At 35.9% G+C, this 26,819-nt stretch overlaps 2 protein-coding genes across 4 annotated transcripts in view; one reads left to right on the plus strand and one right to left on the minus strand.

The window, feature by feature from the left end:
* The window catches only part of LOC135839927 (uncharacterized), a 259,550-nt gene that overhangs the window by 37,990 nt on the left and 194,741 nt on the right, over nt 1-26,819 (plus strand). The gene's annotated exons all lie outside the window — the stretch shown is intronic.
* LOC135839924 (maltase 1-like) lies at nt 15,210-24,973 on the minus strand. 3 transcript variants are annotated; one of them, XM_065356195.1, is made up of 10 exons: nt 23,682-24,973; nt 19,750-20,042; nt 18,688-19,039; nt 17,749-17,921; nt 17,522-17,659; nt 16,538-16,779; nt 16,275-16,473; nt 15,975-16,194; nt 15,558-15,903; nt 15,210-15,479 (listed from the first exon to the last, which is right to left on the minus strand). In XM_065356195.1, exons 3-10 carry the CDS (start codon nt 19,034-19,036, stop codon nt 15,365-15,367), a joined length of 1,782 nt encoding a protein of 593 aa, XP_065212267.1. In that variant the 5' UTR covers nt 19,037-19,039; nt 19,750-20,042; nt 23,682-24,973; the 3' UTR covers nt 15,210-15,364. The 3 variants fall into 3 exon arrangements, with proteins under 3 accessions (XP_065212267.1, XP_065212266.1, XP_065212268.1); XM_065356194.1 differs by having other exon boundaries at nt 19,776-20,042; nt 23,682-24,972; XM_065356196.1 differs by lacking the exon at nt 19,750-20,042.

Below are 26,819 nucleotides of genomic sequence, written 5' to 3' on the forward strand. Positions count from 1 at the left end.
CAGGTGGATCTTTACATAGTTAATACATATAAATATGAAACCGGCAGCTTACCTATGCATATGTATTACCTATACCTACACAAGGCGGTTAGGTTAGCTATAGCTACCTACTCGTATATGTATTAGCAGGGCTTAGCTTATACTCGAAGAATACATAGGTAGTGGTAGTATATACCTACTTAGTACGAGTATAGCCTAACCCTTGCCGCTATCTCATCTTCTCCCGTCCCCGGTCCCCGTATTGATCGGCTCGTTTTGCGTTTTGCGGTAATGAGGGTAAAAAATTTAATTTATTTTTTAATACAGCATCCGGGGCGCGATCGCGTTTACATAAAATATCTTCCTATCGCGCGGTGGTGTGCGAATTTCGCTATTTTTTACCATCTCGGAGCGTGATGCCGATGTCGATGCCGATGCCACGCCGCCGCCGCCGCCGCCGCCGCCGCAGCAGCAGCAGATGATATAACTATCTATGGAGCTACTCGTATACGATAGCAAACCAGAGACGGAAAGGGAGAGGTATCGAATTCGTATTATAAATTTAAATAATAACCTTTCGAACTGTGGAAGGAAAAAAATTTAACGATGTATGCTATTCGCCGCGCGCCGCGCGCCGCGGTTGTATGAAAAAGAAGCCAGCAACGAGAAGACGAGCGACGACGACGACGAAGAAGAAGAAGAAGAAGAAGAAGCAGCAGCACACCAAAGAGAAGAGAAGAGGAGAGGAGAGGGAAAAAAGAGAACAACAAATGAAAGTCAATTACGGAAAAAGAAATACGTATACACGCTTCGCAAAACAGCACCCGAAAAAAAAAGGGTTGCATTATTAAAAGAAAAATACTCGGCGAATATTGATATAGCCACAGCCTACAATGCCTGGGAGGAGTATAGTATACGTCGTAATACGTATCGTATATAAGTGAAAGTGTTTTGAATTCATTAGGAAAACGGCTCTGGCTCTGGGCGTGGGGCGTGGGGCGTAGGGGTCAGGAGACGGGCGATTATGGCGAATACTTCGGGCATGCCATACGCGAAGAAAAATGTTGTACTTATACGATACGTAGTCGTAGTATATTTCTTTGGAGGAAAAATGATCGAATTAAACGTATCAATTTGTTTTCAGCTTATATAATACGAGTGTATATTTTCGGGCGCGTACGCCAAATAAAGTTTCGCCGCCACGCCGCCCCGCACCGCCCCGCCCCGCGCCATCTTATTAAGTGCTTCGATTCGGCCAAGAATTTTTCACAAATTATTCGTCGGCTGTGTGGCTTTTATTCGCGCCGCTCTCTCCGCCAATAGCGAGATAAGAAAAATAAATTGATTCGTATCGCTAGATTGTTGCGGGAAAATTTTAAACGTTCTTTTAATGGTGCGATTTACAAGCCGCGATGCCAAGGTATCCGTTTGCTGCTCGAGCGTCGAGCTCTGCTATACACATTACAGATACACAGACACACAGTACCAAAAGTATAACACGAGTACGTAATATTAGAAAGAGCTGTACGAAGTCGTGCACGAGTTCACGCCACTCTCTTCCTCCCTCCCTCCCTCCCTCCGTTTCTGATACAGAAGAAAAAAATCTATTACTATACTGTAGCTGCTGCCGAGTAAAAGAGTAAAAATCTCCATTCAATGGTTTGACAGTCGATTTAAAAAATAAAAGTAAACTTTTACACGCTGAATAATTCTCTTCTTTCTTTTCTTTCATTTTTCTCCTTTTTTTTTTTTTTTTTTTTTTTTCAATATAAACGCGAGGCGTTATGAAAAAAAAAGAAGAAAAAAGTTCCACTATATGAAACCGAACCAAAGAAAGCTCGCAAATGTCACGTTTACAGTTTAACCATTTGTTGTGCGAGTTATATGTTAGTATATAGTTATTACGTATGGGTAAAAGTCGACAACATATTGAGCGATCGTTCGCGCGCTTTCTGTCGTCAATCAAAAAAGCATGGAAAAAAATCTACTTGGTTCAATAAAACTGACATAAACTATATCGCCTACACTCTATCGTAAAATCAAGCATGCTCGTATTCGTATTCGTACTTTCGTACACGTATAGCCGTATAGGTAGGTACTAGGTAGAGGTACATACCTATAACGCAGCGACGACACGACGCGACGCGACGTACACGACTACACCTATATGGTAGTAAGTATTCGAAAAAAATTTCCCACCTTTCTTTTTTTTCCCGATATTACGTAGATATCTATTTTTTTGCCTACATATTTCTTTGCTTGGTGGGGGTGGGTGAAAAATAACGATTTGATTTAGGTACGAGTACCAGGTACCCAGTAGGTACCTAACTACTACCTACGCAGGAATAAAAAACAGATTACCTACACCTGTACCCTGTAGGTACCTACTTTTGAAAAGACCGGACTGAAAAATTCCGATGGGCCAAATTAACGAATAACTTCAATTAGGTACGTACCTCTACCTCTACCTCTACCTATACCTATATTCATATTGCATTTTTCAAAATTTTGCGCCATCAGAGCCTGCTTTTGACCGGTTTTTGTTCTGCGATTGAACTGTTACTTACTCGTATCAAAACGAGAATCACGGCCCTAAAAACGCGTAAATTCAGATAGGTATCTTTACCTATGTAGGTATATTACCTACATACGTCGCATTTTTCGGAATTTTACGCGTCTCAATTAAAATTACGACGTACCTATATACTACAAAGTAAAAACTGAAGAAATTTTGGCAAAACGAGGCAAAATTACGATAGGTACGAGTATTTTCACGCTTTTACATTCTCATCTGCGTTTAGAGAAACTCGACGATTTTCAATTTTTCCAAAACCAATTAGAAATTCGTATAGGTAGGTATTAGGTAATTACGGTAAAGTGGTGCCAATTTCAAAAAATCACAAAAATTTGATTAGCAACGTTTTTGAGCATTTTTCTCAATTTTCTGTAATTTGCGATAATGCGTGACCCAGAAATTTGCACCGCTGTATTCTACGTACTCGTATTTCGCCAGTTTTAGAAATTACATCTACGTACGTCGTACATGTACTCGTATGTACTTAGGGTATTTTTCAATGTTTCGGCGAGAAGAAAATATACTTTTCTTTTTTTCAAAACACGAATTTACCCAAAGACGGGAAATTTGCAAATTCTCAACCGCTCCTCGATAGAATCTTAAAAGTGGCTCGGATTTTCATGGAAATAGCCTATCCCTATAGGTGCGCACAAAATCTCAAACGCTATCATTTGGCACTGGATCATTTTTTCCAAAACGTGCGCGAAAGCGAAAAAACGCCGACTTGTTTCGAAAATACATCCAAGGGCATGGGCATTGGGCACCCGCGGAGCTAAAATTTCTTCTAAGCGACTTTTCAATTCAAAATGAACATCTCCATTAATTTGGGTCGCAATGCCCGACATTTTTAAAAACTCGAGCAACTACGGATGGAGGGCGCTGGGGTCATTTTCTTCTTTATACTCGTACGAGTATGTACCTAGCTACCTACATACGTAGAAACGCCAATGTTGAACTTTTCGAAACAGTCTACTTGTAGGTATGTATTAAAGTCTACTACCTACTTGTACAATCGTAAGACATCCGCGATAAATACTCGTAGTTCGAATGAGATGAAATTTGCGACATTCGTGCATTAGAAAACTGCAGTATTAATCCGCTCGGAGTTAGTCGATACCGAACTGGAGCAGTGGAGCCTTCTACGCATTGAGTAACACGTTACAACTTACCACACTTGCCCATAATCAATTTTGTAAAAAAAATTCCGACAAAGCACTCGCTGCATCGCACCCCGCGATCAAAACGACTACCCCCTTCTCTTCCTCGTCCTCCTCAAAGGCAACGTGAAAATTAATGGCCGAGTCGTTTTAATTCAAAACTGGCCAATGACACGACTGATTTATGGCACGAATTTCGAAATGAATTCCATTATGCTGGCGTGCAGACCGCCCTAAATGTCCGAACGGCATCGCAAGCAGACTGAAATTTCTAAGGGTGGCTTTTCGACTTCGCTTCGTTTCGTTTCGTTTCGCTTTTGTACAAGCCACCAGCCACCACGATGGAAACGACGAGTTGGAAAGTTCTTCGGACAAGCTTGTGCTTTATACATAAATATCTACGAGTAGGAGTACGTACGTATTAATGAGTCAACAGCGTTAAAAATTTTCACTTGTAAATCTGCTGCGGTGAAGTTGTGTGGTTTGGTGCGGTGCGCTTCGACCACCACCACCACCACCACCACACAAAGACTTTTTCAAAAGAAGAAAAAAATCTCCCTAATGCCGTTGAAATGCTACCAGCACACGCTACATAGTACGCACTAGGCCACTGGCGTTTTTTTACAAAATCTAGATAATGTACCCAACTCAGAGTGTTATTTTTGTTTGAGGGGAGTCGCACAAACCCCAAAAATGCAAAAACGTCAAAATCAATTTTTTTTGAGATGTAACCTTATTATGTACTCCCGAGGTGCGATTTGATCTGTTGATATTTTTCTATTTTACTTCATTTTTTCGAAAGAAGAACTATCTCGGTACAGAGTGTATTTTGTGGGGACACGCGCGCGCGGAGGCACGCGGTGCCCCTAAGGAAAATTTCAAAATTATCGAAAAATTGTTACGAAAACTGGAAAAAATGAGAGAATGTGGATGGGGGAGGGGAAGGCAAATGAAATTTGACGAAACAAAGCGGCGGCTTTCTAATCAATTTTGTAAAAAATAAGACTCGGCAGGCGAGGCAAACATCGATGCTGTTCGGACGTTTTGGCAAAAAAGCAAAAATAGTTCCGATCAATTTTGACAACATTTACGACAATTTCGCATTTCGCATTTCGCTATTTCATCAAAAAATTACTTCCGGAGAATTTTGACGAAAAAACTTTCCAACTTTTTGCCAACTCGCAAAAAATTGACACATACATTCCTGACGTGACAATTTTCACAAAAATTGATCCTCGCGGACAATTTTGGCAAAAAAAGATTGTTTCGACAATAGTTAATTTCGACGCGACGATGAGACGAGAATAAATGAAGAGTGATATTCCAAAACTCGCTTTGTCCATTTTTATCCAAATGCGTTTTTCAGCGGTACCTGGTAGATGAAGTATTAACTCACATTCCTACATCATCAATCTACCAAAATGAGGTGTTAAACTCACCTAAATAGCCAATTCACTAAAAATTAAAAAAAAAATAATCTTCCAAAACGCGCTTTGTCCATTTTTATTGAAATTTTTTTTAGCAGTATCTAGTGTATGAAGTGTATACTTACACTCCTACCTCATAACTCCACCCAAATAAAGTGTTAAAATCGCCTAAATAGCCAATTTACTCGTTTAAAGGGAAACTGTTTTTCCTCTTTCCTGAAAAGTTGTGAAAATGGACAAAGCGAGTTTTGGAATATCACTCTTCAAATTCTTTCCGGATGTTTGGGCGGGGTGGTAAAAAATTATGGACTTACAACTTTCGCGAATGATTAGCCTGCTCCCAAAAAAGAAGTGAAAAAAGACCCGATTCTGAATATCTCATTCGTAAAAAAAAGCCCCCTCGATGCCCCAAAAGTGCCGATCTATTAACTACGAGTATATAGAGCTTCCACAGTAAAGTTATCCGAATACAAAAAAACAGCGAAGGGAGATTTCCCAAATACGTAAATGAAACATTTTCAAATACATAGTAATTTGTACCTGCGGACTTCGATTTAACATATTTTTTTTTTATATTTTTCAATTTTCAGGGCTTCGTACAAAGGGACCAACATCATCTGGAAGACCGCAGAAGGGGTTTTCGATTATGCCCGTTAATTTGCTAATTGAAACCGCCCTTCGCGAATCATGAAAAAGTCGAATATTTTTATCGCCAAATTTTTTGGCTGTAAGCTACAAATTTAGTATCGGATGATTTTTAGCTGATTAAGATTTTATTGTGGTTCGAGATCGGATTGATGGATATATCTACAGTATGTCACAAAAGTAGCGAGTGCTCTGTGGTTTTTATTTCTAAATGGAAAGAGCTAGCGAAATGAATGAATGAAGAGGCGTTGAGTAGGGAAAAATAAGGGCTTTCAAAAACGACTTTGAAAATTTCTGGCCCATGCACAGGGTGTTCACAAATTGATAAGCCGATTTGGTCAAAAAAATACAAACTGGTTTTTATTGGCGCAATGTATTCTACACTCTAAGGCGACAAAAATGTGATGTGGATTTTTTGAAACCGGTTCATTAATTTGCAACTAGTTGACAAAAAATACTCAAAAATTGTAGATAGAGAAAAAAGCTTGAAACAAAAGTTGTAGAGCGTGAAAGAATACACAATTCTGTCTAATCACATTTTGAACCCGGTTCATTGGTTCGCATTTAGCAACCAGTTTTTGACAATCACCTAAAAATTGGAGATGGAGAAAGATGCTTGAAACAAAAATTGTAGGGCGTGAAAAATTGAACCATTTTCGCAGATCAGATTTTGAAACCGGTTCATTAATTTGCAACCAGTAGACAAAAAATACTCAAAAATTGTAGATAGAGAAAAAAGCTTGAAACAAAAGTTGTAGAGCGTGAAAAATTACACGATTCTGTCTAATCACATTTTGAAACCCGTTCATTGGTTCGCATTTAGCAACCAGTTTTTGGCAATCACCTAAAAATTTGAGATAGAGAAAGAAGCTTGAAACAAAAATTGTAGGGCGTGAAAAATGGAACCATTTTCGCTGATCAGATTTTGAAACCGGTTCATTAATTTGCAACCAGTTAACAAAAAATACTCAAAAATTGTAAGGTGCACCGGGGCAAGTCAGAATGATTTTTCGCAATTTCAACTTTGACCAGCTGTTACTCCCCTTCTAATGAACCAATATGGATCAAATTTATTATGTAGGTTCCCATAAGGGTTCTTAACCTATGGTAAAAATTTGAGCGCGATTGACACAGTAGCTTTCGCTCATTGGAATAAAATATAAACTGTCCTGACTTACCCCAATTGGGGGAAGTCAGAACAGGCTAAACTTTGCAGAGGCGTAGATCACAAACCGAGCGTCCTAGAAAAATTGCATAAATACAAAATTGTAGAGGATTTTATTCTCTTTGAGATCACTCTCATCAGATTTTCTCTAGGACGCACGGTTCGTCCGCTATATGCGAAAAACTAAGAAATAGAAAGTCTGTATTTTAGACCAAATTCAAAATAAGTTCAAAACAACAACAAAGTACGATTGAACCAAAGACATCTAAAATGAAACTGAATCGCGAAAATTTTTATGCCGTGATGAAGTAGGGGTAGTACCCTCAAGTCACCTTTAGTGGCACTTCGCCAGATATAAACCTCTAGGCGCTAGAGCAAGTTTTCTAACTTACCCCGAATTCCAACTTCCCCCGGTGCACCTTAGATAGAGAAAAAAGCTTGAAACAAACGTTGTAGAGCGTGAAAAATTACACAATTCTGTCTAATCACATTTTGAAACCGGTTCATTGGTTCGCATTTAGCAACCAGTTTTTGACAATCACCAATTTTTGAGTATTTTTTGTAAACTGGTTGCAAATTAATGGACCGCGGGTTTCAAAATCTGACCAGCAAAAACAAAAATGGTTCAATTTTTCACACTACAACTTCTGTATCAAACTTTTGTTCTTATACCTATCTTCAATTTTTAAACTGGTTGCTAAATGCCAACCAATGAACCGGTTTCAAAATGTGATTGAACAGAATGGTGCAATTTTTCATGCCCCACAACTTTTGTTCCAAGCTTTTTTCTCTATCTACAAACAATTTTTGAGTATTTTTTGTTAACTGCAGGTTGCAAATTAATGAACTGGTTTCAAAATCTGATCAGCGAAATTAAATGGTTCAATTTTTCACGCCCTACAATTTTTGTTTCAAGCTTCTTTCTATCTTTCTCTATCTCCAATTTTTTGTAGATAGAGAAAAAAGCTTGAAACAAAAGTTGTATCTAGGGCGTGAAAAATTACACAATTTTGTTCAATCATATTTTAAAGCCGGTTCATCGGTTTTAATGTAGCAATCAGTTTTTGGTTGACAATCGCCTAAAAATTAGAGATAGAGAAAAAGCATGGAAGAATATTGTTGAATGTTGAGCGTGAAAAATTGAACCATTTTCGCTGATCACATTTTGAAACCGGTTCATTTCATTTGCAACCAGTTTCCAAAAATTACCTAAAAATTGAAGATCGAGAAAAAAGCTAGAAAGAAAAGTTGTAGGGCGTGAAAAATTACACAATTTTGTTCAATCACATTTTGAAACCGGTTCATTGGTTCGCATTTAGCAACCAGTTTTTGACAATCAATCACCTAAAAATTGAAGATAGAGAAAAAAACTTGAAACAAAAGTTGTAGAGCGTGAAAAATTGAACCATTTTCGCTGATCAGATTTTAAAACCGGTTCGTTAATTTGCAACCAGTTTCCAAAAATTATCTAAAAATTGAAGATCGAGAAAAAAGTTGAAAACAAAAGTTGTAGGGCGTGAAAAATAACACAATTTTGTCTGATCACATTTTGAAACCAGTTGATTGGTTCGCATTCAGCAACCAGTTTTTTGATAATCAACTAGGTAGGTATAAAATTTAATATATGGAAAAAATCTGAAACAAAAGTTGTAGAGTGTGAAAAATTGAACCATTTTCGCTGATCAGATTTTAAAACCGGTTCATAATTTGCAAACAGTTTCCAAAAATTACCTAAAAATTGAAGATCGAGAAAAAAGCTAGAAACAAAAGTTGTAGGGCATGAAAAATAACACAATTTTGTCTAATCACATTTTGAAACTGGTTGATAAGTTCACATTTAGCAACCAGTTTTTGATAATCAACTAGGTATAAAATTGAATATATGGAAAAAATCTGAAACAAAAGTTGTAGAGGGTGAAAAATTGAACCATTTTCGCTGATCAGATTTTAAAACCGGTTCATAATTTGCAAACAGTTTCCAAAAATTACCTAAAAATTGAAGATCGAGAAAAAAGCTAGAAACAAAAGTTGTAGGGCATGAAAAATAACACAATTTTGTCTAATCACATTTTGAAACTGGTTGATAAGTTCGCATTTAGCAACCAGTTTTTGATAATCAACTAGGTATAAAATTGAATATATGGAAAAAATCTGAAACAAAAGTTGTAGAGGGTGAAAAATTGAACCATTTTCGCGGATCGTATTTTGAAACCGGTTCATTAATTTGCAACCAGTTATCAAAAATTACCTAAAAATAGTAAAAATTGGAGATTGAGAGCTTGGAACAAAAGTTGAAGAGCGTGAAAAAATTTAACCATTTTTGTTGATCAGATTTTGAAAATGACTAATTAATTTGTCACCAGGTAACTTTCGATGGCTTGCTGCGAATTAATGAACTGGTTTCAAAATCTGATTAGCGAAAATAGTTCAATTTTTCACACTCCACAATTATGTTTCGAGCTTTTTTCTATATCTACTCACACAATTTTTGGGTATTTTTTGTTAACTGGTTTCAAATTAATGAAGTGGTTTCAAAAAATTCATATCACATTTTTGTCGCCTTGGTGTGTAGAATACATTGCGCCAATAAAAACCAGTTTGAATTTATTGACCATACCAGTTTTCCAATTTGTGGACACCCTGTGCATGGGTCGGAAATTTTCAAGGTCGTCTTTTGATGTTTTGAAAGCCCTTATTTTTCTCTACTCAACGCTGCTTCATCATCTCGCTAGCTCTTTCCACTTAGAAATAAAAGCCACCGAGCACTACTTTTGTGTCATACTGTAGGTACATATTTAATATGATGATTCATGATTGAAAGTTGACCAAAAATTCGAAATTTCTTTTATATTGCGGTTATGAATGATCCAGAAGTAGAAGATAATGATTCAGATTCAGAATTTTGTCGCAAAATTAGTTCAAGTTTTGAAATGGAATCGATTTTTTTTTCTGAAGAGTAGGTAGACATAACGTAATCTTCTTCAAATTTTTCAAAACATGATTGGAGGTCACTTACATTGAATTCGTCGTTTTCGTTTAATAGAATCAGAATCAGGCAATTTTTGTAGACAATTAGACAATCTTGTGATCTTCATTCATCGTTAATATTTCGTTTTGAGTTCATTCACATTCATACTCGCATATTACTCGCGATCGGTTTTGTTTTCAATCAGCCTGATTGGCCGATTCGTTATCACAAAACGCGATTATTCCACCGCACCCCACTTCCAGCACTTCTGTTATCACTGCAGTGTTTCATATGGTACATTAGTTACAGAGTTATAGTTAAATGTTCATCTCTTCGAATTTCGAGCTTTGAAATCGGAAATTCCTGAAGTTGTCCGAATTCCACTAGCACTAGCATCAAATCGAAAACAATTACCTATTCCTACTACGAAGATTTCTCGTCAAAAAATATCGAGCTCGTAAGGCAGATAACATTGTCCTGTAGGTAACTGTGCAGTGTACGATGTACTGGTGATAATCTAAAATGAACGCTGAAAAAGTAGAATTTTTCGATTACGCAGACGACAAATCATTGGGCAGTATTTCACGAGCGGTTCGTGACAACGATAAAGTCAAACTGCGTAATATATTACTCGCTAAAAAGAAAAAGAAAAAAAGCGTACGTTTATCGGTAGACAATGGCGGTTGGACAGCGCTACACATAGCCGCATCGCGGACCGATCGTCTCGAATGCTTGAAATTATTGCTGCGTTACAGCAAGTACTCGTACGCGGACCTCGACTTAAATAGCAAATCGTTCGATGGCAAAACGGCGCTATTTGTGGCATGCGAAGAGGGCTGCCAACAGAACGTCGAGTTAATGCTGAGAGCGGGCAGCGACGCGAACGCGACAACGCAACGTTGGATGGTACTTCGCCTTTGCATGTAGCCGCAGCCCACGGTTTCACCAGCATAGTGCGCCATTTACTGCGATACGCAGCTTCGGTTGATCATCAAGATCGGCAAGGCTACACCGGTTTGCATTTGGCAGCGCTCTACGATCGGCCGCTCGTATTCGAGGTATTGTTGGAAAGTGGCGCTTCGAGTCGCCTCTCACATTCGGAAGGTAATTTAGCCTTGCATTTAGCCTGCCAACGCGGTCATTCGGCTATTGTACGGTTACTGCTGCAAAAGAACGGTCACGACGTGAATCGACAAAACCACGATGGAATCACGCCGCTCATGTTATGTTAGCTGTTAACCAGGTAACCCTTCGAGGTTACATATAAAAAGAACTGCCGCAACTCTCAAACCAGATCGAGGACCTCATTATTTAATTGTGCCATTTTGTAGAGAATTTTCTCCTCTTTCCAATGGCATACATTTTTTTGAAATCCTCAAAACTCTTAATGGAGAAAATTGCAATTATCCGAGCTGATAAGGGTAGCTAGATTGAGGTTACTGTTCAGTCTACTTTATACTTCGAGGCGTCAGAACTTTTAAACTAGATCGGGAACCCCATTATTTTATGGAGTCTTTTTGTAGAGAATTTTATGCTCTTTCCAATGATATAAAAATTTTTTAAATCCTCAAAATTGTTCATCGAGAAAATTGCAGTTTTAGTCAATTTTATTCAAAACAAAATAACTGACATTCGGCCATTTTTTAACCTTTTTCCTCTCGTAAAATTGCAATTTGCTCGATGAAGAATTTCGAGGATTTAAAATTTTTTTATATCACTAGAAAGAGCGTAAAATTCTCTACTAAAAGACTCCATTAAATAATGGGGTCCCCGATCTAGTTTAAAAGTTCTGACGCCTCAAAGTATAAAGTAGACTGAACAGTAACCTCAATCTGGCTACCCTTATCAGCTCGGATAATTGCAATTTTCTCCGTTAAGAGTTTTGAGGATTTCAAAAAAATTTATGTCATCGGAAAGAGGAGAAAATTCTCTACAAAATGGCACAATTAAATAATGAGGTCCTCGATCTGGTTTGAGAGTTGCGGCAGTTCTTTTTATATGTAACCTCGAAGGGTTACCTGGTTAAGTTTGTAGTGTTGCAGTCTCTGAAATCCAACACGCTAGTGCTACGATACAAAGTAAAGACGGATTCACAGCGTTAGAGTACGCCGCAGCCGGCGGAAATGTCACTAATTTGCGTACGCTACTAGACCCGTGTCAGAGATATCAACCTGCGCGAAATCTACGTCCGAAGAATCGAGTACGTTTTGAAAAATCACGGTATATTCTGCATCATTTAAATCACTTCAATAACACATAGTGCTCAAATGGACGAACAAAAAAAGTTATTATGACGAATTGCCTACCTTCAAAATTGAAGACGCAAACACAATTTGAAAATTCAAAATTTTCAAAATCTAGGGCACGACAAATTTGGAAATTTTGAATCAAGTTTCCCACTTCAATTTTGGGGATAGGCAATTTGTCATGATAACATTTTTTGTTCGCCCACTCGAGTACTATAAGTTATGGGCATCATTTGAATGATTCAAACATTTTCTTGTTTTTGGTGATCTTTTCAAAATCAGTAAATTTCGAGTTTTGCGAAGCACGTAGCGCCTTCAATTCACAAGATAGGCAATCAGTCATGATAACATTTTTTGTTCATCTCCTCGAGTACTATCTGCAGTTGAATTTAACCAGACGACTCGTGATTCATCCTGTATATCACCGTGGCGGCGAAACGAACGCTATTGTAGACACGCCCCTTTTTCGATGGCGGCGAAACGTCCGCGGCGAAACAAACAGTCCCCCACTGACTATGATGTAGGTAATTAAGCATAGATTGGATGTGGAATAGTAAAAAAGTTTTACAAAAATGGTGTTTTTTTTCATTTCTTTAAAACAGCGGCAAACTTTTTCCAATTATGTTTCACTTGCAAAATCATAGCCAGGAAAGTGGCATTTCTTGTAAATTCAGTGGCAAATGTGGGGGACGGGAGATTTTCTCACATGTCCGTCTATATATTGGTGAAATATTTCAAAAATATTAAATTTTCAAGTTTCTGTTATTGTTTAAAATGACGGTGAAATTTTTTCATCAAGTATGCTTCAACCAATAAAATTATATCATCAAAAACAGCATTTCTCGTATATTCGTTGACAAATTGGTGGCAGGGGAGGGGTTATTTTCACATGTTCGTCTACACATTGATAAAATGTCTCATTCATTTTTTAGGTTTCTGATGGTATTTTTGCAATAAGTGTCAAACTGGTAATTTTTTTTTATTGAAAATGAAAACAAAAGCCACTCCAATTTTTTGATATGTTATTCTACACAAAATGGCCTAAACCTGGGAATTTTTTCAAGAATTCTAACTCATGGACATCATTTAACTTAAGTTTTTAAAACGATTTTTTTAGGTTTTTGAAAGTGGAAACACTGATTTTGACATCATTCGTCGATTACCCCCTCAAAGTACTACAATTTGAAAAAAAGTTCAAAATTCTACACCACGTACAACCAGAGCAATTTGCAACTGAAATTTTCCATTTTCGGCCATTTTGGAGAACTTTGAAGCCTCGCAGCTCCGCCAAAAAAAATCGAAAAAATGTCCGGTTTGCGTCATTCGTCATCATTTGATGACCTCTACACATGATCTGATTTTTAAAAAAATCGAAGAACCCTCGTGTAAAAATCGGCCGATTTGGCATGGAATGACCCATAGGCCATAATATCAAAATAGGTACCAGAAATTAGTTGTTTTCGTTTTTAAAAGTCAAACACAATGGTGAGGTTTTATCGCATAATTATATTTCCCAAGTTTTTAAAACTCGACAGAATACGGAGTGGCTAAAAAGTCAGTACATACCCCGCATTTCACACTTCAAAAAGTTTTAGTTTTTTGTAAAAAAAAAATCAAAAACTAAGCTTCCTAGAAAAGAATTAATGACCTTATACCGATTGGAAATTCAATTCTCTACAATTGTGTTCAGGTGTAATTTTTTTGTAGAACGCTTCGTTTCACCTCCAGATCGATTTTTATGAAACTCGTTTGTAAATTTTTAAAAAGTTTTAGTTTTTTGCAAAAAAAAAAAAAAAACAAAAACTAAGCACCCTAGTTAAAAATTAATGACATTATGTCGATTGCAAATTTAATTCTCTACAATTTTGAACAGACGTAATTTTTTTGTAAGACGCTTCGTTTCGCCTCCAGATCGACTTTCATGAAACTCAGTTTGCAAATTTTTCAGATGTTCATTTCGTCAAAACGTTTTAGTTAAAAAAAAAAAAATCAAAAACTAAGCATCCTACAAAAAAATTACAGCTGACTAAAATTGTAGAGAATTATTAATTTTTTTCTAGGATGCTTAGTTTTTGATTTATTTTTTTTTGCAAAAAACTAAAACTTTTTGAAAAAAAAAACTTTTTAAAAATTTACAAACGAGTTTCATAAAAATCATAAAATCATAAAAATCGATCTGGAGGCGAGTCCTACAAAAAAATTACACCTGACCAAAATTGTAGAGAATTGAATTTATAATCGACACGAGGTCATAGTTTTTTTCTAGGATGCTAAGTTTTCGATATTATTACAAAAAACTAAAACTTTTTGAAATGTGAAAAGCAGGATACTGACTTTTTAGCCACCCTGTACTTACCTACATATGAAGAATTGAACAATTTTGTTTTCCAAGTTTTCAAAAGTCAGCATAACGCAGATCAGCATCGCGCGAACCAGCGTCCAACTGATGGCGTGACGCGAGTTAGCATGATAAAAATTGTGGACAGAGGCCCGACCCAAAAAACATATCCACGTTAAAACAGATCCAACATTGGATGTTGAGTGCCTCCTCTTCGTGGAGTACATTTGTGAGTTATGCATTCTAAAGTTTCAAATTGAAAATTATTGCGTTGTTTATTCATTTTTCAATATTTCTTCCAAACGCCCAATTTTGGTGAAAATTTCGTTGTCATTGGTCATGAGGGATTGACATGATCGATTGTGGTTATGACGAGTCTCTTGGATGCGAAAAAGTATCAACATCTCAATTCTAAGAGAAGTTGCTGTTATAAAACGACTATTGGTGGCGCTCCTTGGCCAGATAATCAAATATCTACTTTAGACGAGTACGAAGAACAGATGCGATGGAGATAATCTTCATTCAAGGCAGAGATGGGAGTAATCCGATGAAAAGCACAATCACAATCTGCAATCAAGTGGGCCAACTCCATTCAAAAGCCAGCCATATGTGATCTCTACCTATGTGTCTTGAATTATCCCATTTCAGATTTTCAAGGTTGGTACTCGCAATAGCTGGCATTAAAAATTCCAATAAAAACAACACCGGAAACGAAATCAAAAACTTATATTTTTACACGGCTGTTCATAAAACGTATTATAATTATCATTCATGAATCTAGGTATAAAGACTGGACTAAAAAACCTAACGCAGCCGTCGCCGTTAGGAAAAACCATGTCTTGTATGTACCTACTTCAACTCACATTACTCGATAGGTATATCCCCGGCGATAGGTCTTTCCCCGTTCCGTAGGTGCTGGAAAATAATGACAGAATGAGGTCTAAGTTGAAGAGGATATTCTGACGATTTTATTGCTTGGCTAAAAAATGAAAGAAAAAAATGAACACGTAAATCTTTTGGCTAATTAAAGAGTGACTTATTAAATTTATCTCTTTACCCTTTTTCGTAGAGCGAATTAGGACTGGAGATAAGTACGTTTAAACTTTCCTCGTCACTTTTAACTATTTCATTCCTCAAATCTATGGTTTCAAAGTATGATCCCACATTCAACAGAACAATGTAACTGGTTTTGGTGTCTTCGTGAGTTCTTGAAAAAGCCATTACCCATTCTGATAAAGTATGGTATTTCAAATCACCGTATTTTCCTGCATCGGTTTGTCTCAATTGCATTAACTTCGTGAAGTAGTGCAATAAACTGTTCTTTTCTTTTTTCTGAGCACTCACGTTGACCCGCCAATAATTTGGATGCGCCGGAGTCCATGGCCTTTCAGCCGACGTGAATCCTATAATCGATAAATTGAGTACGAAGGATACTTCTTCTAGTCTTAAATTAACGGGATCAGCATTATTATACCTGCATTTTTTGAATCATCCCACTGCATTGGTGTACGAACCCAAGGTCTGTTCGTTGGATCGGTGTTTGCCGGAAATGCTTTGTTGATCAACATACCCAGTTCTTCGCCATAATAAACTGTTGAGGCGCCGGGTAACATGGACACCAATGCTAGTAATATATAATTATATTCTTCGTTAAACCAATGGGCGATTCTGCCTAGACTATCGTGATTACCCAACTGTAATCAAAATTGAGGCGATTTTTAGTCTGAAAATTTTCCCCTTTGATTTCATAAGCATGGAAAAATAATATACTGACTGCCCAATTTGATGCTTTGCCTTCTGGTAGCTTGTCTGTCCAAGTGCGCAGAAGCGCGATAAGTTTTCCAGCATTTAAATACTCCCTCAACGCACTGATGATGTAATTGATTGGCATTTCGATCATTGGATGACCATCCGGAGCGTCAAAGTATTTCATTTGATTCTCAACTGATCCCCAGATTTCTCCAATCATAGGCCTGAAAAATCAGAATATCAATGATTTTCTCATCTCGTTTGTTGGTTTTGTGAATGATAAATTACGTTGGGGTGTCTGCTCTGCCATGCTCCCGATCATATTGTCGAATAAATCTGTTCAATTCTGCGATGAAGGGGAATGTGTCGGGATGATTAGCAGTTTGTGGAAGCGCATCGTAAATCATCATTGTTGGTGTGTCTTTTTTGACTTCTGGGTTATCTCGGAGTTGTGGGTCTTCCATAAAGAGCATTGGTGCGCCCAAAATGAATCCCGAAACCCCTTTATCTAGCCAGAATGTAATTATTTTCTGAAAGCATGCAATGTACAAGTAGTAGTAATAGGCTGGATCGGGAAAAAAATGTCACAGTATTTTGACAAAATTTAGTGGAAACCTTCGTTTTGGAGTTGAAAGTATCTCAGAAAAAATGTTAGCTCCGGAGATGTATGGGTCCTCAAAGAAAGGAATAAAAAATCCCACCCAACCTGTTTTGAGGAAAATGGCGATGGCGTAGTTCCAGCCTCCAGGAGGACTATATTGCCATCTTTGAATTTGTAAATCGCTTATTTTCTAGTAAATTCGAGTTTTGAAGATTTTTTTCTTCGCTAATATTTCCCCTTTACGTTAAAAAATCGAAAGATATCATTTCTGAACCCGAGGAATCATTTTAGAACGTATACTGGGCCAATGTTTTGGTCGTAATTTTCAGGGGAAAAAAACATTTATCTATCACATTTTTCTGATGGAAATGACCTATGTCAGTTTAGAAACTCGAATACCTTTTTTGAACTAGGCCATCTTTTCCAAAACAGGTGGTTAGAGGCTAAATAAAAATTAAAAAAACATGATTTTTTTTTCGAAAATGTCCTCTCTTTCGGGACCTGCGGAATTTTTTCTGGGTGATTTTCAATAATTCAAGGTGAAGGTCTAGCTGTATGGAATTCGGTCAAGATCCTCAAACATTTCCCCCTCCGTTCGACCCTTCCTATAAGGAATGCGTTATTGATCATTTACAATACCTTGCAGTTGCTGATCCTCAGTGAGTACCTACCTTTATTTCCTCCTTAACTGCTGCGTTTCTCAAATTTAGGTCAGGCTGTTCTTCCATAAATGCGTGGTAATAGAACTGCTTTCTTTCTTCAACGTACGTCCATGCTGAGCCAGGTAGGTGGTAATCCAGCAATTTAAACTGCAATCAGGTATGATAATTTTGCTAATGAGAATAAACTGTAGGCTACTAAAGCGCAGAAATAGATTTTTTAATCGCCTCTTTCATACCCAATTATTTGGTGGAATTGGTTTTCCGTCTTTATCGATACCTTTTGGGTCGGCCCATATGAACCAGTCGGTGTAATCAATTCCATTCACTTTCTTTCTGAGTTTAGAATTTTCGAACCATTCGTGCTTCGAGCTAGTGGAATTTATTACCAAATCCATAAGCAAATATATATCTGTTGACAAAATAAAATGAATAGTTAGAATTTCTAAATAGGTACCCAGTATCAGAGCTACAAAAGCATTTTATGTAGGTACTTACTGCTCATGGTACTTTATGCGTAATATTCGAAAAATATGATGAAAAAAAAAAACATGAGAGGCTTTGGCTTTACAAAAATGAACTTTTAACGGTGTATCAAAGGATTCGGTGAAATTAGACTGATTTTAATTAACAACGTTCCCTTTCAATGTAGTGGAAAATGGATGAAAATAAGTCGTTTCGCGCAATGCCGAGCTTTTAAGGAAAGAAATGGTATTTTCTGGTAGTCTTTGGAATTTTTTTGAATGAAGAATTCGAAAAAAACGTCGCCTTAATTTTTTTATATGTTAATAAGCACGAAATGTTGCACCTGAGCTAAATTTTTCAGATTTTTTTCAGCAAGGAGAAGTATAATTTTCTCACGTTTTCAACTAATTTTCAGTGCTCGAAGAGGTGGCAACACTGATTTTCGCCACATCTCCAAAAAGGTTTTCTATGCACCTACGAACTGCAGGCATAAGTTCCAAAAATGCAGCTACCAATTTGTAGTTTTCAAGTTGAACCCGCTTGAATTGTATACTTAATATCCAAGTTTTCCTTAAAATTTTGAGCACCTTTATCTCTCCTGCACATGCACTTTGACAACAGTGGTTTTCACTATTCTTCATCTAAAAATCGTCGACACCAAGTGCAAAAAGCTCGACGATTTGACGTGGAACTTTATTGTAACGGAAACTTACTTTTTTCTTTCAATGCTTCTGTCAGATGATAAAAGTCATCCTGCATTGGCTGCATTTCTCCATACACAGGGTCTACTTGGTAGAAATTAGTAATATCATAGCCGCCATCAACGCCGGACGATGGATGAAATGGTGGCAGATGAATAGTATTCACTCCAATCTCGACCAAGTAGTCTAGTTTGGAAATTAGACCTTTGATGTCGCCAATTCCATTTTTATCGCTGTCTTTGAATGACCTTAGATATGGTTCGTAAATATTCGCGTGCCTCCACCATTCCTTTCCGTCTCCATTTACTAAAAGAACACTTGTCGTGCCCCAAAGAAGAATCAAACTGAACACTGAGTTCATTTCCTACGTTTGGAATAAAATGAAAATTACACAATTGAAAAAAGTTAATTGTGAACAATTCTTAAATATCTAAATTTTTTTCGATGTAAAATTATGTTTTTATTTTTTTGATCAAGTTGTTTTTTTTAAAATAGCGGGCGTATAAATTTTTCCGTCCACGCTAACTATTTTCTGACGTGAATCACTTCAACCTTGAAATTCCAATTCCAAAAATTTAATTTTTTCCCCTAATTTTTGTATGCTCGTTTATTCCAATTTTTTTCATCAGTTTTCAATGTTTTTTTTCCACAATTTATTTCGATTGATTTTCCAAAAATATTACTTTTTGCATTGCAGATCCGTGTTTTTGTAAACAATTTCTGGATCATTTTGGATTTTAAATTGCAACGTTTGCAACTCAATGCTCGGTTGTTTCATTTTTTCTATCGATTTGCAGCGTTTTTCCCAAATTCATTTTTTTCTCATCATTTTTTGAAATTTTAATACACAAGAAAAGTAATTTTGAAAAAATAATTCCAAATGAATCTTTTTGGGATGATTTAGGATTTCAAATGAGTTCTTAGTGTTAACTTGTGATGAATTTTTCGACCCTTATTACGAATGAATTTTTTTGCGATGATTTCAAAGTAAGAAAGTGGGTTTATCTACGTAATTATTTAATATTAATTGTATTATTTTTTCAAAAGTAATATCTACGAATAATATACACCAACCTCGAATACGAGAAAATTCAACTTACAAGACACAACTTCCAGGTATTGGAATATAGTGATACAAAAAATTGGTAAACTAATGCGCGTCTTCTATTCGGATACTGATACTTCGAACGAAAAATTACTTATATGTAAATGAGAAAAATATTACAGCAACGATTCAGTTTTTATAATCGGAATAACGAGTGATTTCAACAATCACGTGATCAACGTGTGCTTCTTCGGCCTAATTTTCTCGACGATAGCTTCGACGAAGGTCCATTTGACGTCGTAAAAAGTGTGCTTCTTGACACCTGTGTAAATGGTATATACCGAAAATCACGTTCTTGCCGTAGGTTTTCGATTAATATTTTCATATTCTGATGTAAAGCTGTCGCAAATTTCATTTTATTCAAGGTTAAGCCATGGTTTTGGATGAGTTGCATACGAGGGTTTCGTAAAACTTGTGACATTAAGGCGTGGGTAAAATTTACGAAATCATTTTTCACAGTTTTACAAGATATATGTACCTATGGTCTATGGTCTATGGTTCAGCCAGTGATGAAAATCAGGCTAGGAATGGAGCAAGAGAAAAGGATTGCTTTCAGTTTTTAAATTTCAGGGAGATAATTACGTCTGAATGAATTTTAGACGATAATTGGTCTAAGGATAGTGGGAGCGAATACTGCTAGAAAAAATAGGTACGCATAATATATGTAGCCACGTACATAGATTCAAACTCTTTCCGAATGAAGAGAAATTGATAAATAATAAAAATTTTGGCGACATTCGAAAATTCAAACGTTTAGGTACCTATCTACTATCCGTGATAAAAATTGTGGCCCAGAAAAATCATTTTTACTATCTTTGAAAAAAAAAGTTCAAAATCAACCATTTCAAAAAGCCATAGATAATATGGGGTAGGTATTAGTAAAAATTACATTTCCAGTTTTTACACGTGTCACGCGCAAACCATGGGTTTTCGTGATTTTTTTATGACTTTTTGTTTTTTTAAGAAAACTGTTGAAAATTCACCAAAAAGTTGCTGGTAACATGGAATATTTGTAAAAATGAAAATAAATGAATTAAAACAAACAAGAAAAAGGATTTTTATTCACCATTTTCACACATGTCAGTCTTTTTGTTCTCTTTGAGGCATTTTTGATGTAGGATATGTCAAAAATCTACGAAAAAACCAAGTATCCCAAAATTTACCAGCATGCGAAAATTTCAACACCAAATTCAGCAATTAGATTCCTTTTATTATCCTAGAGATGAGAATACGTTCCTACAGGCATCCCAATTAGGTTACTTTTTAGCAACTTGGTTACTTTTTTCACTCTTGGTTACTTTTTGTTACTATTTTCTCCAAAAGGTTACTTTTGTTACTATTTTCAATAGAAGGTTACTTTTTTTTTCGATTTTTCACTGTAAATTAGAAAAAAATATGCAAAAAAATTTTAAATAATCACTTTTTTAAAAAAGTAAGAAGTTTTTTTCTGTTTTATCATAAAACCAATCCTTTTAATTGAATAATTTTAAACGTTCAAAAACGATGGTTTTATACTTGACAAACAATTTGAATTCAGGTTGGAACTGAAATCCAAGAAATTCACATTTTTTTCGTGTTTTTTTAACCTTTTGACTTCTGAAAATTAAATTCAAAAAGAAAACGAAACATCGAGGGCGACAGCTTCAGAAAATTTACAATTTGTGAGGAACAAAAAAATCATTCTTAATTTAAAGAAGTTTCAATATCAAAGAGACCTTTTTTTTTGGAAAATTTCAAGTAAAGCAACATTATTGTTGATGCGAGAAGTCAATTTTTCTACTCCCGAACTTTGGTTGTAGTAAGGAAAAGGATCTGACCGGAGTGAAGCCATGTGGAATTCGAAAATTAGAAAGATAAGTAAAATTTGATTTCAATTGACGAGTTAAATTTTGATTTGTTTTATGTAATAAGAATGTTTTACTTTTGAAGTAAGAGAAACAACTCGTAAAGAATTATGGTTTTTGGTAATTGTCTGATTTTCCTCGCTCACACAATTTCTTTTCAACTTTTTCCAACTCCCTCAATTTTCCCCGAAAATCCGCAACTTTTCACCTGGATTTTTCTGTCTTGGGAGGGGAGTTGGTCCCCCTCCTGTTTGGCATGCATGCCTCCAGATTTAATTTTCTGATCGTTTTATTGACTTTTTTTCGCTCCGGCCGGCCCCTGTAATTTTTTGTTTTCAATTTTTGTGCATGAATATTAATGAGAATATTTCAGGATATCTAACAGGTAGTGAAAGTACTGAAAGCAGTGAAAAAGTAGTGATTTTCAAAATGGGTGGTGAAAGTAGTGAAAAAGTAGTGAATTTAGTCAAAAAGATAGTGAAAAAATGAAAAAAATTCAAAGATAAGAGGCAACAAAAACCTTCAAATAACCGAGAAAAAAGTTGATTTTTGATGAAATTGGCTACTATTTGTATTTTTTTTTGTTGTAATTTTGATTAAAATTAATAAATACCTACCTATTGGTAAAAAAGTATCGTCTTTTGAAAAATTTTCAACAACTCCTACTTTTTTTCTAGAGCCTAGAATTGTCAATAACTCCTATTACTTCTTGGGTAAAATTGTCTAAAAAGGATTTTTTTGCGAAACTTTTCAGGAAACCCGACATTTTTCGCCAAAATTGACAGAAAATGGTCCCAGTTGGGCAAAAAATAATTGTAAAACTTGCCAAAAAGCTGTACTTTTCCTCAAAAATGGTGGAAAAAGTCCCATATTTTGTAGAAATTGTCAAAAACTATCAGAAGAGTCACATTTTTTGCAAACATTTTTATTGCTTTTAAAAAGTCCAATTTTTTGCGGAAATTGGCTAAAAAGTCTCGTCTTCCTATAAAACGCCAAAAAGTTTATTTTTTTGCCAAAATTGCCGAAAAGCATCACCTTTTTCAAACGTTTTCAACTTTTCCCCGAAATGGTCAAAAAAAGTTCCATTTTTCATAGGAATTGTTTGAAAAATTCCCATCCGAAATTTAGAAAGAAGAGTCCCATTTTTTGCCAACATCGTTGTCAAAAGTCCTAATTTTTTTGAAAATTGTGAGCAATGTACTTTTTTGTCAAACTAGTCAAAAAGTCCCGTTTTTGGTGAAATTTTCAAAAAAGGCTCAAGTTTTTTCAGAAATGGGTAAAAAAGCCTAATTTTTTTGACAAATTCCAAAAAACCATATTTTTTGGAAATTGGCAAAAACTCTCATTTTTTGATAAATTTCCAGAAAATCCAACATTTTTTCCGAAATCGCATGGGGATAAAGCTTTACCTTATTTAATTTCATTTTTTTTTTGTGTTTAATTTTTCCCTTCATTTTTTCTTGTGTTTTTTTTTTATAATTTTGATTGAAATTAAAAAATACTTTAGGTATACAAAATTTCTTCTGATTTCAATTTTTTTGAAAATTTTCCTGAGTCATTTTTTTTTGTGTGGCGGAGAGGGAGGGATGAGGGGGAGGGGGTTGAGTGGAGCACTTTCCGAAAATTTGGTTGGAAAAAAGGTAGTGAAAAAAGTAGTGATTTTTTTCAACAAAAAAATCCGTTAGATACCATGTATTTGCAAAAATGAAATTTTTTGGTTACTTTTTGGTTACTTTTTTGGTGAAAAATGGTTACTAAAGTTATTTTTTCTTTTTAAATATCGTTGGGATGCCTGATTGCAAATAAAACACTCTCATAGGAACCAAATTTTGGTACCCCATTCCCTAAATACATAGGTAATTGATTTGAAAGTTTCGAAATTTCTTTGTATCCCAGCCAACCTCTTTTTAATTTGAAAAGTCGCCCGAAGGAGACTCGATTATTGGATATTTTTCAGATCTAAACTGATCTGATCTGATCTACCCAATCGCGTCTAGTCATTTTCCACGCGGTCGTTTCATTATCTACCTATCGTGGTTTCTCTTTGGATGACTTACCGTAAAGTTAACACTGTGAGCATGATTGATGGAAGTAGTCTGACCAGTAGTCCATTGATGATGTCTACTACTGAATACTGAATCGGACTTGGTTCGTTGTAGCCTGCATAATAGTAGGGTGCTCGTTCATCGCCCGCGTTTTTTATTTCAATCGACAAGTATAATGGTACCTACAGTGAACAAAACAAAGCATAGTATGTAACCCGCAATCACCACGTTCCGTGTTGTTTTCGTATTGCACCAATGGGGTTCCTTCAATGGATGTACTATCGCTATGTATCTCCATAAAGCCAACATTACCGTCAGGAATATTGATACGAACTGAAACGTAACTATGATTGCATCGTTATATTTAGTTGGAAAAGTGTCCATACGTAACTCCGCTCAATGGCTAAATCACTATTATCTCGAAGGCTTATCATATATACAAATACGTATGGCACACGAGCCAGTAACACCAAAAAATCAACAAAGGCCAAATGAGCAAATATCAAGTTCGGCGGAGAAGTCATGGGTTTCCTTGTAAATACCTAGACCTACCACTATGTCGAGTAGGTTGAAAATCATGCCTATAAAGCATATTGGTACGCTGACGACGTATCCAAGTACCTTATATGAATATTGGCCGATTTTTAACAATGTTTCTCCACAGTACGGTACTGCCATCTTGATTTTTCAAAGATGATTATGAAATTTTAAAGAACGATAGTGTTTGAGGTAAAAAAAATACCAACACGTCTATTTTCTCGCGAAAAAATAAAACTTTTCAAATTTACGTATGTACTGGGTTATATGAGCGAACAGAGAACGTTTCCCTTGAAATGCAAATTAGTGCTATATTTTCTTTTCAGTAATATTATACAGTTTCACAATTTGAACATATCATGCAATATAGATGTGATCCAAATTTTTATCCACGGTGACTAAATTTCCGATCCGCGCTTTTTGTTCGTTGCATTTTTTAAGGGATTAGTTCACTTTGTCAAATTTTACAGGAAATGTAAAACAATCAGTTTCCGTTGCTACAACGTTTAAACGCTATACATAGATCTCCGATAAAATAGAACTGAAATTCGAATTATACGCACCGTATTTTCAACTTCACGGATCGTTGTTGGTGTTGGTTTCGAGCTGTTCTGAAGCTTGCAGCGAATTTTCAAATTTTTCAGTTTTATAAAAATTGTCGTAAAAATGAGCAGGATGAAGTTGGACAAACGTTAACTGGTCAATCCGGACCTATGCCATTTTTCTGATCGGCTTTGGCATTGTAACCGAATTGCACAACCATCTCAAAAAAAAAGTTTCAGACGAGCCCCCCCCCCCCTCTCTCCCCAACCCGAGCCATATGTCGATATGAGCTTAAAATTCAGCATTTTCTATTTCTGATGGACATGTTTCAACTTTCAGAGAAAATAGAGAGTTACAATAGATCGAAAGAGCAGCATGCAAAAATATATGATCACCCAAAATTGGGTGCTAAAGTGCTTCTTTTTCGGTTTTTGGTGAATTTTTTAATATCAAATTAGGCATTGATCCAAAAATAAGGAAAAATCAAAGTTTTACCAAACTGACTTAGAAATCTGAAATTTGAGATACACCCGGTTTTCGACCTGTCATTTGTCAAATCAATTAGAAACATGTGGTTTCAAACCGCTTGGAGCTGTTCTGTAGCCTTCAGCATATTTTTGAAAATTTCACTTTCCAAGAAAAATTCACTGAAAGCTTCAAAAACGCTAGTATCCCTTCCAATCGATTCAAAATATCAAAAATAGAGTGTGAACTGAATTTCAACTCTTTACGTCAAAAAGTGGCGAAACGATGAATTTTTCAAATTCTCAATTGAATGATGCCAAGTGCCAAAAACGTTTTTTCACAGGAGAGCGTAAAAACGAGTTTGGGTAATACATGGAAAGCGCTATCTTTAGGTTTTTATCGATACTACATGGTTTAACATTTCTTCAAATGTGACACAACAAGCCGTTGCCTTATTAGGAAAAGGTCGTAGCCTATCTACAATTTTCATGAAAAATGAGATAGTGGTATCGTTGGAAAGGGAATTTTGTCCTCTACACGATGCAACACTTGAAATTGAATTTCGATTTTTTGTTCTCATATTAGCCGAAAACAAACGGTTCTAAATACACATTTTCAAAACCGTTGCAATAAAAAGGTTCTAAATGAGATTGTTTCTCAGATTGAACCTATTTCTTTTGATTTTTGCAATTTTTTGGTAAGAAAAGTCATTATAAACACATAATTTCACATAATTTCACAGATTAACAGCAGAAAATTGACGTTATCGCCTTAAGGAAATTTTTTGTATATAATCTTACGCATAGGAAATGCAAAAAGCTTGACTTAAGGTGAAAGTTGCTTTTTTGAATTTCACTTTTTTCAGTTCAGAGTTCCTCAAATAAAAAATGAAAAATCAGTGCTACCAGGATGTTCTTTTCGAAAATTAGCAGGAAAATGATTGCAATGACCAAATGTTTTCTTATCTCATCTAAAACTATATCGAGTGTTCTTGATAGAATGCTCTTTAAAAATTGAAATGCGTTTTCTGACAAATCAACTTTTTTGTAGATACGACCTTTTCCTAATAAGCCAACGAAGCGCATGTGCTACAACACATGGTATACATTGCTTTAAAGTTGAGAAAACACGCTTTAAAAAAATGGCACTTAGCATACTTTGAATTTCCACCATTCAATTATGAAATTGCTGGATAAAAATAAGGGCTCCGAATTCGAACATGATTTCGAAAAAATGTGGTGTAATCGATCAAAGGGCCGCTACGAACAAGCATCACTTTCGAGCATACGTGACAATGTTAATTCTGACACATTTTATGGCATTCCTTTCTTTGGAAAACTGAAATTCCTAAACAGTCGTATGGAGGCTCCAAAACAACTTGAAATCGCTCCCAGTCGACTCACGTCAGAATGTTGAAATTGGAGTGCAGACTGGATTTCGGCAATCCAACTTCATTTCATAAAATTTTGTGGAGATTTTAGGTTTCAAAAATCTACTGGAGGCTCCCGAATGGCTCGGGTACATCTCCAATTTCAACTTTCTAGCTCAAATTGGTGAAATTTTGATTTTTTTTCCGAATTTGATTTTCAAATATCGAACTGGTGA

The sequence above is a fragment of the Planococcus citri genome, chromosome 3 (genome assembly GCF_950023065.1).
Source record: "Planococcus citri chromosome 3, ihPlaCitr1.1, whole genome shotgun sequence".
NCBI classification, from domain to species: Eukaryota; Metazoa; Arthropoda; class Insecta; order Hemiptera; family Pseudococcidae; genus Planococcus; species Planococcus citri.

Coding starts and splice junctions, on each gene's coding strand:
- LOC135839924 (XM_065356196.1), bottom strand. CDS start 19,036: ATGAACTCAGTGTTCAGTTTGATTCTTCTTTGGGGCACGACAAGTGTT. Junction 16,474..16,537: donor GGCAGAGCAGACACCCCAAC/GTAATTTATCAT, acceptor CTGATTTTTCAG/GCCTATGATTGGAGAAATCT. Junction 15,904..15,974: donor GGATGATTCAAAAAATGCAG/GTATAATAATGC, acceptor TATCGATTATAG/GATTCACGTCGGCTGAAAGG.